Source organism: Crassostrea angulata, chromosome 2, assembly GCF_025612915.1.
Source record: "Crassostrea angulata isolate pt1a10 chromosome 2, ASM2561291v2, whole genome shotgun sequence".
NCBI lineage: Eukaryota > Metazoa > Mollusca > Bivalvia > Ostreida > Ostreidae > Magallana > Magallana angulata.
This window is the reverse complement of record NC_069112.1, coordinates 1,938,667-1,960,259: the sequence shown is the minus strand read 5'-3', so window position 1 is coordinate 1,960,259 and position 21,593 is coordinate 1,938,667. Positions and strand designations below refer to the sequence as shown.

Sequence of the window (21,593 nt, the reverse complement as noted above, 5' to 3'; positions counted from 1 at the left end):
CTCTGCAATCAGTAGCAATTGCTTGACATTAAACTACAGCCGTAAGGATGACAATCAGTAAATATATACTCTTCTGAGTGTGAGCTGGGCGTGTTATTCGCGGAGGCAATTTCGAGTTAACATGTAGTTGTCAAGGATTCTAAAGCATGTTCCGGTATTTCCTTCTTTGAAAGTATGTGCAAACATGTACACATAGTATAAACGATGTGATCGAAACGTTACAGAACAAAACGAAAAAGAAAATATTTAAAGAATTAATCTTTATTTCATTAAATAAAATCATCAAGAATATTTTAACTCATTTCTTTTAATCAGACCTTATATACCTGTACATGTTTCACTTTAAACATGGATGTTATTATCATGGTAATTCTAAACCATACGTTTTGGTGGTTGGTGGTTGGTATATTATACCTGGGGCCAGTATTTTTTTTTTCAGTGTTATTATATGCATTATAATCTAACTTGTAATCTAATTTGTAATAATTTCAGCTCTACGAAGGAATATGTTGATAATATCTAGAAAATGCATATCAATAAGCGATTGTTTTTAATGATTACATTGAAAAGTTTGTTTTGTATAATTGTTTGGAAAATGTATTGAAATTGAAATTAAGATTGCTCCGTTAATGCGAAATTAAAAAAAAACCAAATTTTAAGACGAAACAGAACTGTTAAAAATTATCGGTAACAGATAGCTGGTTGTTCAGAATTAGATTTTATAGTATTCTTGCGATTTTGAAAAACAAAATGAATATGAACGTTGAAAGCATTATGGTCATTATAACATTGATGGATTATTAACTAAAACTTTGAACTTTAGAAGTCAATTTCTTTTAAATTGGGCCATTGATGACTGGACAAATAAAAAGCTAGTTGTTTGTCTGCTGATTTCTATAAAATAGAGCGGAGAACACTGATCGTGTCAAAAGCAATTTTATATCATAACATGGGCTTTTAGGTGCTTTTTTTAAATCATTCGATACATAAACATATAAATGAGAGATTATTTTTTTTTATTGAAATGCAATCGAAACTAATTTCGCTAAAGAGTAATCTATTTGTGAACGTGTACCTTTCGTAGTGAAAAGTCTGCATCCGATATGAGATAAAATTTATCAAATAAGTGTTGTAAATTCCATATACGGGTGTAAATGATTTGTTGGTGTACAGACAATCTGTGTTAAAAGCTATACGTTTCATTTGACGTTGAAAAGAGAGTTAATATAATATTTCACATCGACGACTTCACCGTCAATCTATCACACTTGGTTCTATTAATCATAACCAACAAGCAACTGACGCTGGTTTTATTTATGAGCAATCTGAGAAATAATAATTTGCACTTATCAGTTGTAAAAGTAAGCATTAATTCAGAGATGATTAACGCCCATTTAATTAATTACGATTCCTCGTTCTGATTGATTGCTGCCACCTGGGTGTATTGGATCCCTTTTTATTATAGACGCTCAGTCGGCTGATCAGAAAATGTTATACGCTGAATAATTGTTGATTAATTTGTCGTGTGTTTCAATGTTTGAAATACAATAGACAGAATCTACCCCAACTTTGTGTCGATGTCTGCTTGTAAAAGAACCTGACAGAATATAACACTACACACATCTTGTGTGTCATGTGCCATCAGTTACTAGCGTGTGTGTTTGTTGTCTTCCTATCATTATACTTATAAATGACACTAATTTGTAAATATAAAATTTACATCTGTCATGTAATGGGGGAGTACTGAATGTGTGTTTAAGCTTGGATGTACAGGATCTGTCTATTCTTCCTTTTTTAAGAACTGATTTTAGTTTCTGACTTTTACGTTTGACACAAAGGACAAAACTCTATATGTAGGTCTTGCAGTTATGTATTTCAATGCTAATGCACTTAAGTTTTTTTTTAAATTATTTTCTTTTTTCGTCGTTTTTTGTTTTTGTTTCCGTTTTTTTTTTGCTTGTTTTGTTTTATTTGATCGTTCTGAATTTTAAAGGGGGGGGGGGGTCCTGACTAAGGCACCTGCCTCAAGTTTTAGGTAAATTATTCACGCGGGTAGGTTAAGGAAATTTCTAGTTTTATGATCGTCGATATTATGATCCTTTTTAAAACTGTTTATATTCATGAAAACAGCGCTTATTATTAATATCAAGTAAATGTGCTGACCAAGATATTATATTTCTACATTGGAATCCAGTCGATCTTTTAAGCTATCGTGCCAAGTTAACACGTGACAATTAAAAATAAATCACTTTCTTACCTTATAGTCTGTCCAAAGATATTTATGCAGCACATTTTGACAAATTTTAATAAAAAATATAACTACTTGTGAAAGAAGTGCAATTGATTATCATCTTACACTCGGAAAAATTCACAGGAATGAAAACAGATTCCTTACGGAGATTTATAATGGGGAACTTTTCTCTATTCGGAATACACTCGGAATACATCGCGCAATTTTACAATATTATCATCTATATGTAGATTTACATACATATATGAGCATTATTTTATTTCTTTGTAATAAGGAAGGAATGTATTTTCCTTATTTGATATCCATCACATAGTCTTATCATAATTTACTTGTGTTTTCCTTACAATTTTCAAATTTGTATTGCCTCACTGAGGCAGATCTCATTGCACTGGATTCAGCATAATTTACTAGTGTTTTCATTATAATTTTCATTTTCTTCTTTGCCTCTCCGAGGCGGATCTCATTGCACTGGAATCATCACAATTTACTGGCGTTTTTTTCAGAAATTATTCATATTTCTTTAGCCTTCCTGAGGAAAAATCTCAGGAAAACACAATGCAAATTCTGTGATTTCCGTGTAATGAGATCCGCTTTAGGGAGGCAAAAATTGAATATGAAAGATCTCAGGAAAACACAAGTAAATTGCGTTGGTTCCAGTGCAGTGAGATCCGCCTCAGGAAGGCTAAAGAAATATGAATAATTTCTGAAAAAACGCCAGTAAATTGTGATGATTCCAGTGCAATGAGATCCGCCTCGGAGATGTGTTTATAAAGGTAATAATTTTTTACCATTTAAAAGAAAGGAAACTAATGAAATGGTATACTCCATGGTTAATGAAGAGGTGCTACTACATGTATACTCAACGGTTAATGTAGAGATGCTACTACAAATGTATCAAATACAAGAGAAATTGATAAAGGCGTCCTTCTACAATGTTCGATAACTCCTGCTATACAGCTTTTACACTGGGCCACTGTAAACATATTCAGAGTAGTTAGGAATATCATGAATACATTGAATTTCAGCTTGGTTGTTGATGCTTTTGAAAATAAATATTTATCTTGACGAAAACTAATTAAATCAAGGAAATAAAATAATAAGTGGTTCAGTTAATACAGATGCCCAGGATTACGATATGTGTTAGTTAATATATAACCAGGGTAATCCAGGATAATTTGTTTTATCGGCGAGTGTTATAAGTTAATCAGGAAGACATAAATTTGGTTTAACTGGCTTTTCTTAAGTCAGTGTGTACAAAAATACAAACGTATAACACTTCCCCGAATAAATTTGGCAAATATCAAAAGCAAATGACCTGAAATGTTATACTACAGAAAAGATCATCTAGAATCATGTGTTTCGTTGTTGTGAATGAAAAATACGTAGTATTTTCTAAGGAATTGAAAAACTTGAGGAGATTTCCGATAAATAATGACAATATTTATTTGATGCGATTAATAATAGGATTCTAGCAGTAATACTTATAAACACAACCTCATTGCCGATCGAATCATTGTATCATACATACAAATGAACTTCGAGGTATTTTTACACTTTTTGATTTTTTGTTATACTCTGTCCCAAGATATCCTTGATTTACATTTTGTTTAATTGCATAATATTTATAAAACCTTAGGGTTCAAACGATGTTCATTCAAAAGTATAAAAAAAATTCCAATATTTCTCAGTCGAAACGGCCTTGTTAGCTTATCACGTTTCAATACAATGCTAAAAAAAATGTGATGTATACGGGTTTTGTATTGCAACAAGCCCAGATGATAATATTGTAAAATTGCGCGATGTATTCCGAGTGTATTCCGAATAGAGAAAAGTTCCCCATTATAAATCTCCGTAAGGAATCTGTTTTCATTCCTGTGAATTTTTCCGAGTGTAAGATGATAATCAATTGCACCTCTTTCACAAGTAGTTATATTTTTTATTAAAATTTGTCAAAATGTGCTGCATAAATATCTTTGGACAGACTATAAGGTAAGAAAGTGATTTATTTTTAATTGTCACGTGTTAACTTGGCACGATAGCTTAAAAGATCGACTGGATTCCAATGTAGAAATATAATATCTTGGTCAGCACATTTACTTGATATTAATAATAAGCGCTGTTTTCATGAATATAAACAGTTTTAAAAAGGATCATAATATCGACGATCATAAAACTAGAAATTTCCTTAACCTACCCGCGTGAATAATTTACCTAAAACTTGAGGCAGGTGCCTTAGTCAGGACCCCCCCCCCCCCTTTAAAAATCAGAACGATCAAATAAAACAAAACAAGCAAAAAAAAAAAACGGAAACAAAAACAAAAAACGACAAAAAAAGAATTTTTTTTTAAAAAAAACTTAAGTGCATTAGCATTGAAATACATAACTGCAAGACCTACATATAGAGTTTTGTCCATTGTGTCAAACGTAAAAGTCAGAAACTAAAATCAGTTCTTAAAAAAGGAAGAATAGACAGATCCTGTACATCCAAACAAGCTTAAACACACATTCAGTACTCCCCCATTACATGACAGATGTAAATCTTATATTTACAAATTAGTGTCATTTATAAGTATAATGATAGGAAGACAACAAACACACACGCTAGTAACTGATGGCACATGACACACAAGATGTGTGTAGTGTTATATTCTGTCAGGTTCTTTTACAAGCAGACATCGACACAAAGTTGGGGTAGATTCTGTCCATTGTATTTCAAACATTGAAACACACGACAAATTAATCAACAATTATTCAGCGTATAACATTTTCTGATCAGCCGACTGAGCGTCTATAATAAAAAGGGATCCAATACACCCAGGTGGCAGCAATCAATCAGAACGAGGAATCGTAATTAATTAAATGGGCGTTAATCATCTCTGAATTAATGCTTACTTTTACCACTGATAAGTGCAAATTATTATTTCTCAGATTGCTAATAAATAAAACCAGCGTCAGTTGCTTGTTGGTTATGATTAATAGAACCAAGTGTGATAGATTGACGGTGAAGTCGTCGATGTGAAATATTATATTAACTCTCTTTTCAACGTCAAATGAAACGTATAGCTTTTAACACAGATTGTCTGTACACCAACAAATCATTTACACCCGTATATGGAATTTACAACACTTATCTGATAAATTGTATCTCATATCGGATGCAGACTTTTCACTACGAAAGGTACACGTTCACAAATAGATTACTCTTTAGCGAAATTAGTTTCGATTGCATTTCAATAAAAAAAAATAATCTCTCATTTATATGTTTATGTATCGAATGATTTAAAAAAAGCACCTAAAAGCCCATGTTATGATATAAAATTGCTTTTGACACGATCAGTGTTCTCCGCTCTATTTTGTAGAAATCAGCAGACAAACAACTAGCTTTTTATTTGTCCAGTCATCAATGGCCCAATTTAAAAGAAATTGACTTCTAAAGTTCAAAGTTTTAGTTAATAATCCATCAATGTTATAATGACCATAATGCTTTCAACGTTCATATTCATTTTGTTTTTCAAAATCGCAAGAATACTATAAAATCTAATTCTGAACAACCAGCTATCTGTTACCGATAATTTTTTAACAGTTCTGTTTCGTCTTAACATTTGTTTTTTTTTAAATTTCGCATTAACGGAGCAATCTTAATTTCAATTTCAATACATTTTCCAAACAATTATACAAAACAAACTTTTCAATGTAATCATTAAAAACAATCGCTTATTGATATGCATTTTCTAGATATTATCAACATATTCCTTCGTAGAGCTGAATCATTACAAATTAGATTACAAGTTAGATTATAATGCATATAATAACACTGAAAAAAAAAATACTGGCCCCTGGTATAATATTCCAACCACCAACCACCAAAACGTATGGTTTAGAATTACCATGATAATAACATCCATGTTTAAAGTGAAACATGTACAGGTATATAAGGTCTGATTAAAAGAAATGAGTTAAAATATTCTTGATGATTTTTTTTAATGAAATAAAGATTAATTCTTTAAATATTTTCTTTTTCGTTTTGTTCTGTAACGTTTCGATCACATCGTTTATACTATGTGTACATGTTTGCACATACTTTCAAAGAAGGAAATACTGGAACATGCTTTAGAATCCTTGACAACTACCTGTTAACTCGAAATTGCCTCCGCGAATAACACGCCCAGCTCACACTCAGAAGAATATATATTTACTGATTGTCATCCTTACGGCTGTAGTTTAATGTCAAGCAATTGCTACTGATTGCAGAGATGGCCAACTCCTCTGAGAACGGAACAGGCGACCACCTCTATGCCTACGACTATGAATCCGAGTACGGGTATTTCTCGTCTGATTATACCTGGCCGTGTTCAGACGGGTTCCCGTATCTATGCCCTGTATCCATCTCTGCAATCTGCATTGCAGTGATAGGAATTCTGGGTAATTTGGCCGTAATCGTGTCGCTGATTAGAGGAAAGCTGTACAAGAAGACATCCCATATGTCTATCCTGGTCCTAGCGATCACAGACATCATGTGTCTGGTCGTATTCACCATACGGGAGTTTATCTACTTCCCTAACGAGTTCTACTTCATGAAGAAAGGAGTTTTTTCGGCGGAATTATGTGTGATCATTTTTGTCCTGAATAACACTCCCTACCTGAGCTCCTGTTGGAACATCATGTATTTGGCCTACGAGAGGTATGTGTTGGTCACCAATCCGTTTGTTTATATGGATAAACATACACCGAGAACCGTGGTCATCCGGGCGGTTATAACTTTCGTCATTGTGGCCATCGTCAACCTGGCGTACGCCATCATCATGACGGACCTCTCTCGATGCCCAGATTTCATCTTAATTCCGACATATTACGGGTTTATAACGGTCCCCATCATTGGGATCTCGTTCATTACTTTGATATTTTTCCATTGCTCTAAAGTATACAAGTTAAAGAAACTGTCTACCGTTGAGGGCAGACATACAAAGAGCACCAAACAGTTCCCGCACATGACCAAGATCGTCTACATCATTGTCATTACGTTCATTCTGTCACAGATCCCTTACCTTATCTTTGACGTGGTATCTATTTTCGAATCGTTTGATAACAATATCTGGCCGATGGAATACTATGACGTCATTCTCAATATCGGCATCGTTGCATTTCTTGTAAACTATGCCAGTAACCCGTTCATTTACTGGATAACACCGCTCAGCTGCGCATGCAAACGCAGCTCAACCAAAAATCCGCCACAATCCAGTATGAATACAAAAAGCGAGACAGTTCCTTAGACACCAATGTTGTTCATACTACCTTTTGGAACAGCGAACTTGACTCAGACGGTACTAATGTTGTGTAAACAAAAAAAAAATTGAATATTATGTACGGTATTGTTTTTGTTCTCACTGTAGAACACAAGATGGAAAGCTTTGATAATTGTTATAATGTCATACGTAGAGTATTTTATGTGCGTCCTATTATGTTATAGTTGTATGTCTTATGTAATTTTCTCATTTTTTCTGATGTATCAATCTAGGTTCAGATGTTCCTTATTGCAAGCTCTACATAATAGGCACAAAACTATGACTTGTAAAAGAAATTTATTGACCTATAGTAACTAAAAATTAAATAAAGATAATGATGATATACACAAGTATATACAATCAAATGATAAAAAAGTACAGTATCAGTTTCCTTGCGGTAATCTAAGAGAGGTTCAAATACAATGAATTTCTACAATGTAACTATATTTACTTTTATATACTTATTCTAAAAAAAAAAGAAGAAAAAATTCATGTAAAACAAAACTGACACTTCATTGAATGTTATACTTTTGGAGGGGTGGGATGGTATAGTCTGTTGTAATTTGGCACTCAACCTACTCACTCATCAACAGTTTTTGAACTGCCACTCGACACGCCCACGCTAGCACGCGCACCTGTGTTCAGTAACTTTTATAAATGTATTTATTAAAAAAAAAAAAAACATTTTTTTTTTATTGAAACGAGTTTGATTAATTGATATAATTGTGATCATTTGTTGTGCCATGTTGATAGTAATGTCTTTTCAAAAACTAAAACGGAGTAAATAGAATTGGGATGGCATGATTGGACTTTTAACGATGTGACAGAAGAATGATTTTCTTAATTTGTTCTATTCAAAACGATCCCAGAAAGGTTTTTCCTATTAGAATGAAAACGATTGGTGATATAGAATAAGTATGTTGAGTCAATAGACAATCACCAAAACATAATGGTAATTTTCAGTGAAGAATTTTAAGGATATGATATATAAATATATATTATTCATCCAACATTATGGTAGTTTTGCGGTGTTAAAAAAGCACATCAAATTCTTCTTCTTTTTTGTAATTATGTTTTGTGGATACAGAGCAAGTGTTTGCCATCAAATATATTCATTGTTTACAATTTACTATAATTAATTGTCTCGTGCTTAGAATTATTAAATTCGTGTATGTTTTGTTTTACATGTGTTTTTTCTGATAGTATTCACCTAGTTTAATGAATACAACAAAAAACCAGTAAAGAATAATGATTGATTCATTTGAAACTGTAACCAAAAAAAAAAAACGAAGAGAGAGAGAGAAAGAACGAGTAATATAAGAAATGAGGGGTGAGTTTTAATTGGTTTTATGATTTCAATTCAAAAAGTAACGATAGTTGCAAAACAAACTATCACCCTTCCCTTAAATTTATTGTTAAAAGCAAATAATTACTCTTAATAAAAGTATCTTGAAATCATCGACGACTTTATACCTATTTTAACTATGAAAATATCAACGGATACTAAACAAAAACCCAGAAAAGAAGAAGTGTTACTCAATTTTCAAAGTGACAGACGCTGTTTATCAACATATATATCTTAATTACAAATAAAAAACAAACATCCAAAAGTGCTTATGATAAATCGCCTCTATATGAAAGATCTCCATCATCAGCCGTCACAAGTGTACAACACCAATAACGCGTATTGAAACAGACAGATATTTACAACACCAATAACGCGTTTTGAAACAGACAGATATTTATAACACCAATGACGCGTAATAAAACAGACAGATATTTACAACACCAATAACGCGTATTGAAACAGACAGATATTTACAACACCAATAACGCGTATTGAAACAGACAGATATTTACAACACCAATAACGCGTATTAAAACAGACAGATATTTACAACACCAATGACGCGTATTAAAACAGACAGATATTTACAACACCAATAACGCGTAATAAAACAGACAGATATTTACAACACCAATAACGCGTATTGAAACAGACAGATATTTACAACACCAATAACGCGTATTAAAACAGACAGATATTTACAACACCAATGACGCGTATTAAAACAGACAGATATTTACAACACCAATGACGCGTATTAAAACAGACAGATATTTACAACACCAATAACGCGTATTAAAACAGACAGATATTTACAACACCAATAACGCGTATTAAAACAGACAGATATTTACACTCTTAGCCGCTAAAGTTTCACAATATTGTTAAAAATTACTATTTGATGAAACATGTGCTAATGCAAGAAATTTGAAAAATATCTGGTTAAACGATCTTAAAAGCACAGTCTTCACTCAACTTTGACACTAAAATAGAATCAAAGATACATTCTAAATGTTGAATAAAATGTCATAGGTGTAGAAATGCAATGTTTAAAATTTGTTATCGTTCTGAAGTAAAGAACAATAACTATTTTTTATATTTTTGCGTAGATATGGCTATTGAAGCGGCCACGGTCCATTAGTCTTAAGGTTAATCCATTTGACCGTCATTGAAGCGGTCACGGCCTACTATTCTGATGGTTTATTCTTCTGATGGTTAGTGTTAGGGTTTGGGTTAGGGTTTTGGTTAGGGTTTGGGTTAGGGTTAGTGTTAGGGTTTGGGTTAGGGTTTGGGTTAGGGTTTTGGTTAGGGTTAGGGTTGGGGTTTTGGTTAGGCTTTTGGTTAGGGTTAGGGTTAAGGTTAGGGTTAGGGTTAGGGTAAATGCATATTTACGAAATCATTTGCTGTATCAACTCGTCAATGTCACCGAATTGTCACGTGGTCTGTGAAGGGCGGAGTTAAAGCTGGATTGATACATATATATAGTGATTGTTGTTTAGGTTAAATTTCTTTATCAGCCATTTTACCTCACATTTAAACCTGAAACCATAGACTTGTTGTTGAATCCTGTATGGGGGTTAAGTTTTGAACTTATACTTCAGTAGAAGCACTTTTAAGACGAAACAAAATTCATTTAATCTTCCGGTTTGCATTAAAATTTACAAATATCAATTATTGTAAATGACGAAATGAACTCTTCTTAAAACTCCCACAATAGATGTTAAGCTGTAATGTTTGATGTAAAAGGTTAAGGTTAAAAGATGAACCTTAAATGTCTTATTGGGTTAGGGCTAGGGTTAGGGTTAGGGGGTTAGGGTTAGGGTTAGGGTTAGGGGGTTAGGGTTAGGGTTAGGGTTAGGGTAAAGGCATATTTACGAATTCATTTGCTGTATCAACTCGTCAATGTCACCAAATTGTCACGTGGTCTTTGAATTTCGTATTTCGTAAATATGCCTTTACCCTACTTCAATTTAACCGAAACACTTACCCTAAACCTAACCCTAACCCTAAACCTAACCCTAACCCCAACCCTAACCCTAACCCTAACCCCAACCCAACCCTAACCCTAACCCTAAACCTGCTTTGATTAATATGTGCACCCTAAATTACCTGTTATTAAATGAATACAAGGGGAAATCAGCATTAATTAAGTGAGAAATCATTTTATTCAGAAATTGCAGCCCAGAAAAGAGCTTATAATTTTCAGTTCATACAGAGAAAATTAGTATAGTGAGTCACTAAGAAAAACTCCTAAATCTTTTTGAATTGATCCTGGCACCCTTTTTTAACTTTTATGACATCAATACAAGGAAATAACCAGTAAAATTTAAAAGAAAAGTGCTTTTAACTTGAATTTAAACCTCCATGAAGGAACCCATGGTTTTTGGCTTCGCGTTGAAATGTCAGTACAGTTAATCACACAGGACACCTACTTAGTCTTTTTGTGTTAATATTTGCAGCCTAACTTATCTTTTATTACATCAATGCAAAGAAATAAAACAGCATAAGTTAAATGATAAATGCTTTTGTTAAAAAATTCCACCCCAATGAAGGAACCCATGATTTTCTGTTTCTCATTTAATTATCAGTATGGTTAATCACAAAGCTTTTGGAATTTACCTTCACATCCCAGTTTATCTTTTATTACATCAATACAAAGAAATAGACAGCATTAGTTAAATGATAAATGCTTTTGTTTAAAAGTTCCACCCCAATGAATTAGCCCATGACTTTCTGTTTCTCGTTAAATTATCAGTATGGTTAATCAACAAGGAAACCTTCTAAATCTTTTGGAATATATTGCTTATATTACAGTAATCTTAATCATAGACAATCAGTTGAAATCGAAGAACCTTTTGGTAGCAAGGGACAGTTTCGGGGGGAAAAAGTACCCGTCAAATTTTTTTTTGTTAAATTGAGAGTTGCTCTACTTGAAGGCTTATAATCAACAGTTAAACATGTTGATGACTGTGTAAAAAATAAAGGCAAGGTTCTTTGTTCCAGATGTTTGATATGAACAAAAAGATGATTCTGTAAATAAATACAAACACATGTAAATATATAAACAATTTTTACACAGTAATTCATTACGGTTTAAATCAACCTTTAAACATTATCATAATCTTAATTTACTTTATCTAAGCACTAAAAAAGTTATGTTACATGAATTAATACAATAAATGCCTGGTGCAAAATGTGTTGTTCAAAAGCACCGGACCTACAGTGAAACAATATAAAGAATTACCGGATTTTATAACAATAAAAATGATCTGATTCGATAACACTAACCATTAGGAACAACGGCCAATGAAAGCGTATAGAAAGTCTTCATCAACTCAATCCATCTGCGCACAAGAACTAGCGTACCTTAATTTATAAGAAGATATCGATTTGAAACTATATGCATTAGAAAATAACAAATAAATGATTGATGAAATTTTAAATGTGCATACACCCTAATGATTTTATAAATTAAAACGCATCCAATGTATAATTAAGGATTAGGGTTAGGGTTAGGGTTAGGGTTCCGCTCCCTTACCTGGACAGCAGTAATAGCCTACGGCCAGCGTTTACATAGATGACACGTACTACATCAGTGCTTTGGTATTACGAGGGACAATAATAATTTAATTGATCAATTTTAACACCTTCTTGATTGCTACACGTAATATAAAATGGTTTATTAATAGTGACAATGAGAAAATAATTTAGAGACGTGTCAACAAATTCTTATTAATCATGTTTGATAGCCGATATTTTTACATTTGCAACGATTGCACATCAACTTCTATTGCATTACATTGTTTAGTAATCATTTCATATAGTAAAATGTGAGGTTTAATATTGTTAAATATGTGAAAAAAATGTGAAACTGGGCAGAGTTTATTACACATTTCAATGTTTGTATAAATTTAGTACTATTTTCGTATTTTGAGATCATGCAATAATAAATAAATGGAAATTATTAGTTTCCCGCAGTTATAATGGCGAGAGACTACAGTCTTTATTGTGGTTTGTCTGTCATAAACTAGCCTTTTCCGTAAATTTTCGCCAAATTGATGCGAAACCTTCTGTGTCTTCACAATGATGCGCCAAACACAAGTTATGAATATTTTGTAACGGGTATTAACGTAAGTGATTAAATCTTCTTGTAACTCAAACACAGCATTTTTTCACCGCGTTTGACAGGTGTTACTTTTTATCCACTGGTTTTTAATCATTAATCATTAACTTCTAACTCCTCCGTATTCGTGTTCGGATGACTTGAATTGATATTATGACCACATTCTTGATGTAATGGCAAAGGTATCCCCAAAGCATTATGATTATTATTATTATTATTAGAACGATTTTGGTGTGTTTTTTTCTCGTGATGTCGCTTTAAAGTCTTTGAAGCTACGTCACACATAAAAAATACCCACTCGCAAACCTCAAACTTTCTTTCTTTTTAGTAGATTCAGCTTACCGTTGATTGGCTGCAGTTACAGACTAAATACATATGCATATGCAAAATAACATTGAACTTATCAGAGAATTAAAAAAAATAATTGGGTTAATGAGGGGAAAAAAATGAACACTCATTGCTACGCAAGTGCAAACAAAAATTGCACCATTGTAGAGAAAGAATGTTAATGTTTGCCAAATAAAAAAATAACTTGTTAATTTGATTGTTAATCACTTATTTATTCAATCTTAAATGAATTTCACAAAAAGGTTAAAACTATAACGGTCCTTGATATCACGTTATATTTACTTTTTGTGACAATGCGGGACAACATGCATATTTTAACGCTTGTTAATACTGGTTATGTCCCCGATACTTGCTATCTCAATAGCGCAATTAGTATGACTTCAATCTACAAACCTGAAAGACCCGAGTTATTCAGCAGAACGTTTGGTTTTATAAACAGCAATATCAATTTTTATTTTTTTTCTGCCAAATTCAAGTCAATTGTATGCTTGATTTCCGTATCTTTGAGGGATATAACAAATGGACTTGAGTGCCAAAGTTTACAAGAACCTAAAATATATTATCAATATCTACGGATGTACGTGATTTTTAATGATAAATTACCATTAAAGCCTAGTTCAATAATATTAACTGCAATAGCTTACTGCATTTTTCCGTCAAAATGCTTGAATCAGCTTCCAGTGGGTCTTTGAAATGTCAACTAAAAACTCATCTTTTTAGAAGGGCAGTTTTAAGTGTATATATCTGAAAAGTTTTTAGTGGTGATTGCGGTTATATTTTTTACATTTTTAGAGCTTAAGTCCTGATCTTATTTAATTTTAATTCATATAATGTGGTTTGTTTCAGTGCTATAATGTAAACTAGTCCTGTTTTATTACGTATTTTTGACTTACTCTGTAAAGTGCTTTAGAGTTTTATTAAAGATAAAGCGCTATATGAATATTACTATTATTGTGATATTTTTCTAATCCGTGTGACTGTGTAAAAATAAAGGCAAGGTTCTTTGTTCCAGATGTTTGATATGAACAAAAAGATAATTCTGTAAATAAATACAAACACATGTAAATATATATACAATTTTTACACAGTAATTCATTACGGTTTAAATCAACCTTTAAACATTATCATAATCTTAATTTACTTTATGTAAGCACTAAAAAAAGTTATGTTACATGAATTAATACAATAAATGCCTGGTGCAAAATGTGTTGTACAAAAGCACCGGACCTACAGTGAAACAATATAAAGAATTACCGGATTTTATAACAATAAAAATGATCTGATTCGATAACACTAACCATTAGGAACAACGGCCAATGAAAGCGTAAAGAAAGTCTTCCATCAACTCAATCCATCTGCGCACAAGAACTAGCGTACCTTAATTTATAGGAAGATATCGTATTGAACTATATGCATTAGAAAATAACAAACAAATAATTGATTAAATTTTAAATGCGCATACACCCTAATGATTTTATAAATTAAAACGCATCCCATGTATAATTAAGGATTAGGGTTAGGGTTAGGGTTAGGGTTCCGCTCCCAGCGGTAGACCTTACTATTATTCTGAAAAAAATTCAGATTTATTTTTATTTTTTTTTCTTCTAGACGCCAACTTTGATCCTTAAAATCTCACTCGTTTGTTCACCGATTATTTTGAAATTTTCAGATCCGATAACATGCCGCGCGATGTTGTCGTTGCATATTTTAGTTAAGGAAAATCCTCATCCGGTTTTGAGTTATTCCCCCTTTAGCAAAATTTTACGACTTCTTTTGTCCTGGGGGTTTGGCTTTAACGATGACTGGCTGAGTCTCAAAGCTGGTTTGGAAGCTGATACATTGAATTTGTGCAAGACATATTTTATTTATTATTTAAATGCAAATAAAAGGACTGGTATACATGTTGAAACAAGGTTAGAAAAAAAGGCCAAAAACTTCGCGTATTTTCCGTTTTAGTTTTCTACCTGATAATAATTTGTTATAAGATGAAATTTAAAAGTTCTTGGTCTTACTGAGACCTTTCATTCGGTATACAGAAAAAAGGGGCTGGCCCCTATAATTAGGGAGTTAGAGGCGTAAAAAGTTTCTTCTCAATAACTTGTAAAGGAATAAACATTTCTAATGTATTATTGAAGCAAAGTTGTAAAGAAATTAATTTTAAATCCTTCCATGGTATTCAGTTTAATGTTTTCATAATTTATAGTCAGTATTTTCAGAAACAATTGTTGTCAGTTCGGTCCATTTTTGTGGGGGTGCGCACGTTTAGGAGGTTATGAAAGGGCTTCTTGTAATGCACTAACTGATACATGCAGCGCGCAAAGATAATTCTACATAAAATACCTAAACGTTTTTATTCATATGTGCATTTTCATTTCATAAAGATGAACCTCTTTGATGTTATTTTTGTTGTTTGTTTCATAACTGTGCCCCTTTCTATATTTAGATGCATTACGAGACTCAGGTAACCGATCGATAGGAGAGTCGGTAGCTGTATTCAGGCCGTCACCTAGACGACAGTGCATGTGCTTGTAGAGCTGGACGTATACATGTTTAACGCCCCATTGTTTTACTATAACGGAGACATTTTGAATTGTTTCAGTACTGGGAGATATGTTAACAAAATGGTTCAAATGCATGGTAATTAAACTCAACATTTTTACAATACGTATACACGGCCGTCACATGACAAATGTACGCTGGCAATTTAAACGAACACGGGATTGGTCGCGATAGAATATTTCTTTTAAAGCAAAACGAAATACTGATTTACGATGGAGATAATATTATCATCGTGGAGATGATTTTAAAAAGTGAACTTAATATTCGTGTACGATAATATTTGAATCCGAAGCCGCTAGTTTTAAGTTGCGGTTATAAGGGATATTAATTATGACTTTCCCCGCGTTTCACGATTTTTATTTGCAAAACATCTACAAACGAAAAAACCAAACAACCTTCAGCAGCAATTTATAATTTATTCATTCCATACGCAATTCTAAAGAGGTAATTAAATAAATTTTATAAATGCTTTATAATTGTACTCGCTATCTTCCATGGAAAAAAGTGGCATGGAAAAATGTTGTTCAATGTTCATCAAAAAAGCTGTAGCCTTAGCAATCGAAAATAATTAACAAACTGTATATTGATAGATTGACATATTAACAAACATTCAGACCAGCAATGTGGTGGTTTTTTTTTACAAGTTCTTTAAAATGTAGACTCAGTGACTGAATTCTTTACCGTTTTCTGTCTGGGTTATTTTGAATCACGTGTGTACATTATGTGTACAAATAAATTATTAGCCATATAGATAAACACGTTTAGTGTTTAATCTCTGAAATAAATTGTGTACATGCAAAGCAATGCAATGCTAAGGCAATTAAATTCTAACAATATATATGTGAGGGTCAGACTGATACTGGTTCTGCTTGTTCTACAAATAGCGAATGTAAGACAAAGTATTGGGGTGTTTTTTAAAACAAATATAAGTATTGCTTTCTTAAAAGCTTTCATTACAAAAAAAAGTATTTCATTGGAAGCATTATTAGTTACCTTAGCTGCATATATGTAGCTCTCGGTCTGCATCCCGGAAAAATGACTACCATCCGAAAATTTTCATACAAGGGCTACAAACTTACATTACCTTTAAAAATACATTTTAGAATTTGCCGCTGTTCATAAATTCATCAAAAAGACGCGCAGATCCAAGTGGTAATATGTCGGTTGATATGGGATTTATGACGACTATCTATATTGTTTTTATTAACATTATTTCATTATTTCAAGCTTGTGGGTGGAATGAAAACAGTTTCACTTGTTATAGGACATAAAGATTAACAATATTCAAGGCTTTCCCTCATTTTCAAGCAATGATAAGAAGGACTCTCAAAATAAGAAAATAGACGCAAAGTAAACTGCATTCACGGTATTTGGTCACATTGTATGATGTGTCTCAAAAGTTCCTTTTTTGGACTCGTCTACTAAAACTGCGAAACATTAATGAATGAGACATTCTTGCGAGGAGTCATGTAAATAAAATGTCTATTGGTTAGGATTGATTCTTTCGTAAGTATAAAAACCAATTTAATCGTTCATAGTTTTGAATTGTTAACAATGATATATATCAGATTCAGTGTTTTAGAACGATTTATAAATCCATAATACAACCATTTGTAATCGGTTGACGTGTGGGCATGATTGTGTATTTAGTAGGCGGACATCCTTACACCCTATACATTTAAGACAAATGAAACCGTCCAGCAGATAGAGAAAACAAAACCCCCTGGCATTTTAGTTCTTTCAGTTAACTTTCCAGACTGCATGTTATAATAAATTAATGATTGTGTTTGTTAAAAATATTTCAACATCAATTATAAATTAACAATGAATGTACACTCTAGTACACTAGTACACAATCTTGTTGCGATGACAACCCACCCCCCCCCTTCCCCCACCGGTCATGATACCTATTTCTAAATCAGGATTACACACGTGCTTGCATGTGGCAGAAGACAAGGTGGAACTTAACTGTTAAATGAACTATAAGTTACTGATATCATCTCTTTGGAAATGTATTTCTCCTCAGTAAGTACGAGTAGAAACCGATACATGTCATTGTGAAAACCATAGAGGAATGCATGCATGATCTGCGCATAATTACTGCTTGATACAATATTTGTTTTTCCAATATGCTTTAAGGTCAGACGACACGTTCCTCAATATATGCTTGACTTCATATCGGAAAATATGCTTGATTTCATATCGGTAAATTCAGGCACGTTGAATCAGGGGGAGGGGGGAGGGCAGGGGGCATGCCCCCCTCCCAAATTTTTCTCCCAGCAACTAATTTAAAAAAAAATTACATATACAAATTGAATTATCATGGAGTTCCCCCCCTCCACTGTTTTTGAAGTACGTAAAAAGATGGTATGAAATTAAAATCATAAAATTAGGAGTGAAATTGAAGTTTCGGATATACTAAGCAACCCCCCCCCCCGGATTAGATTATTAAGATTTTGGAAAATTCAAAATTCCTTTTTTATTTTGCTTGTCAAGATTTGTTGGATGAGTTTGCCCCCCCCCCCCCCCCAAACTTTCAAAAACGACGCTTCGTGCCTGGAAATTACTCATTTTCATTATTCCCCTTTTTAAAAAACAAAACAAAACAACAAACAAAACTGATCCAGATAAATATAATTGCATGTGCATTTTCGATATTTGTCATCGTTTTAGACCCGTAAAACAATCTATTAAGTACGTGCTTGCACGACAAAGAACCCTTTGCTGATCTACGTTTTCATTAACGCTTACAAAGAAAAACTATATTTTGATTTATTCTTGAAATTCTTTTGATGTAAAAAAAAAAAGAGAAGAAATTAGTTCTCAGTCTCTATTTATGCCTGTTTATTACCGGTTAATCTAAGTTCATTTTGTATATCATTTTGTAATTTAATAAAAAAGCGATGTAAATCTTTCTTCCATGCAATATTTTGGATATAGCAATGACGAATTGTTTCTTGAAATTTTATAAGATTATGAAATTGTAAAATGCTAACATTGAAAATTGAGCCCGATTTCTTTCTTTTTTTAAGGTAAAACTTTATTGATTAAAAAATGATTCTTTGAGACAAAACAAATTGACGTAATCAATAAGAGTTTGATCATCTCTAACTGCAGGTCTGTAGCTCTTAGTCTGAAAAAGAATCGGATGGACGACCTAGGACCCAGGTTGTCCATCCGAATTTCTTGAATATTGCCATTTCTTTCGAACGCGGACGCAATACTCACCGAGACTTAATGGTTCGTATCTTAAGTTTTAACTGCTTTGAAAGGTAATATTGGCATTCCGTTAATTTTGAAAATGAATAATTAAATAAAAATGGTTAAAATTACAGTAAAATTACCGGCATCGGTCTTCTCCATGCGCGGATCTAGAAAGGAAGGGAAAGGGTTGCAGACCCCCCTCCCCCCTCCCCCCGCAAAATTTCTTTCAATTACGTGTACTTTACAAACTTAACAAAAATATGCCTCGGACATCCCTTGGCAAACTCAAATAACCGTCAGACCCTCAACACCCACCCCGGAAAAAAAATTCTGATCCGCGCATGCTCCCCCTCCTCGAAAAAGAAAATCATTCCTCAATCCCCCTGTTGAATTTTCAGGATCTCTGCATATATACTAAAAGATTCATTGGCGCTTGCGTTCGATAAAAATGCGTGTAAAATGTTTGCTATGGTCTTTTTACCTTCATACCGGACATAACCACAGTCCCACTCTGTGAATAAAATGCGGCGAATCAAAAGATCTATATTTGCTTATAAACATGTAGTATAATACTTTGTTTCTTTTACTCAGTGTTTATACATCTAATATTGTACCATGGTCAGCTTTCATTTTTTTATATTACGTCACAAGTATGACGCAGCTATGACGGAAGACCTAATCGTTGCTTGCAACGAGCTCGTCTCTAGTTAGTTTTATTTTTCTGATACAATGTGGCCTCAGTTATCCGGATGCTTTTAATCCCAAGTCTATTCGTCTGGAAGTTCATACTGTTTGCGTTTTCTTTGCTTTTTGTACTAAAAAGCAACAAATTAAACGTGTCTTTTGATATTTCTAAATAAAAAGAACCGCGCTTGATATTTTAATTTTGTCGGAAAATATTAACCGGATTATTATCATAACCCAATCATAATTCGCTGTGTCCTAGTTTGAGATGTGTTCATTTACGTTGCAATTTTTTACTATATTTTCTATTCACGCCAATTTCCACAATGCTGACGAATTAATTTTACTATTTTTAAAAGTAAATTTCACGGATTAAATTAATGTGCACCAGCTGGAAAATTCAAAGATCAACCAATGCATCTTCTATGATTTCATTTTGTTTCTTCTTGTACTTTGGTTTTGATACAATGTTTCCATTGATTCATGATTACTTAATGTTAATAAACAACTTGATCTCCATTACATTTGCACCAGACTTTATTCTGTCCGTTTGAAAGAGTTTAAGAATCTTTTTGAAAAGTCAGGGAAAAGCCACTTTTTGACTTTTCTACACCGGATTACAGACTCGGATCCATGATTATGAATATTGCTTATCATCGGCTTTATAAACCTAAACCGAAAAACTGCTCATGCACCACGTTATTTTTTTTCATACTTAAGTATGCCAATAAGGGAATCGATGCCGTTAATAATAGCAATATTCTTAATCATAAAAAGTTCAGTCCAGCGTCCCACTATATTTCAAGATAAAGTCAACTCCTTGTATTTCCTACAATAATACTTAAACATTTGCTTCCAAACTCTTCAAATACAAACAAACTTTACAAGACTTTAATATCGAACATCTCAAAGGTAATCCTCCAGCGTGCTCATGGTCTTCTTCACCCTACAACTATAGTCCTGCTGGACACGTCACCACTTCTGATGTAAATTTAGTTAACAACGAAGACCTAAGATCACTTATTATGAGAGGAAAAACATTTTGGGAACCTAGATCCTTCACATGGCGTCGTAATTTTATATATAACATGAATTCTGTTGAAAAATACGCCAAACGATGGGCAAAATCTGCAAAAGAAGAATTTGATACCTTGTTAGAGTAGGTTAAAGGCATTAGATGTATATTAAAATCTCGTATTAAACGAGGTCAAATGAAAACAATCTATCTTTCTGTTTTCAGTAAACCAGAAGTGAGAGAAGAACTAGATGTAATGCACGATCAATATGTACTAATGCCTGCTGATGAGGCAAGTAACAACATTGTCTTTGTTTGAAAGGCACATTATATTAATTGTATTTTCTAAGAACTAGGTTCCAGATCTACACATGGTAATCCTACTTACACCCATTGCAGCCTTTCCAAGCACGAAAAACTTCAAAATCATAAATAGTACATGGATATCTTTAATATCCCAAATAAATAAAATGAAATTTGATTTACCGTATATGTACTGGATTCCAAAGCTTCACAAACGTCCTTACAAACAGAGACATAAAGCAGGTTCCAGTAAATGTTTTACCAAACCCATCTCTTTACTCCTTACTAAAATTCTTACAGTAGTGAAGGAGAAACATTTAGAGTACTGTACAACAATATACTCCAAAAGTGGTGTGAATCAGATGTGGATACTACAAAACTCTAAAGAATTATTAGAAACTTTGAGGTTACAAAATCTTACCAAAATCAATAGCATCAAAACATACGATTTTTCAATGCTTTATTCAACCATTCCC

The 21,593-nt window shown here is 32.9% G+C and overlaps 1 protein-coding gene across 1 annotated transcript; it reads left to right on the top strand.

Moving 5' to 3' along the window:
- The first annotated feature begins 6,487 nt into the window (after positions 1 to 6,487).
- Positions 6,488 to 8,697, top strand: LOC128171397 (adrenocorticotropic hormone receptor-like). Its single transcript, XM_052837193.1, has one exon. It carries the CDS (start codon positions 6,505 to 6,507, stop codon positions 7,519 to 7,521), a length of 1,017 nt encoding a protein of 338 aa, XP_052693153.1. The 5' UTR covers positions 6,488 to 6,504; the 3' UTR covers positions 7,522 to 8,697.
- Positions 8,698 to 21,593: the final 12,896 nt, after the last annotated feature.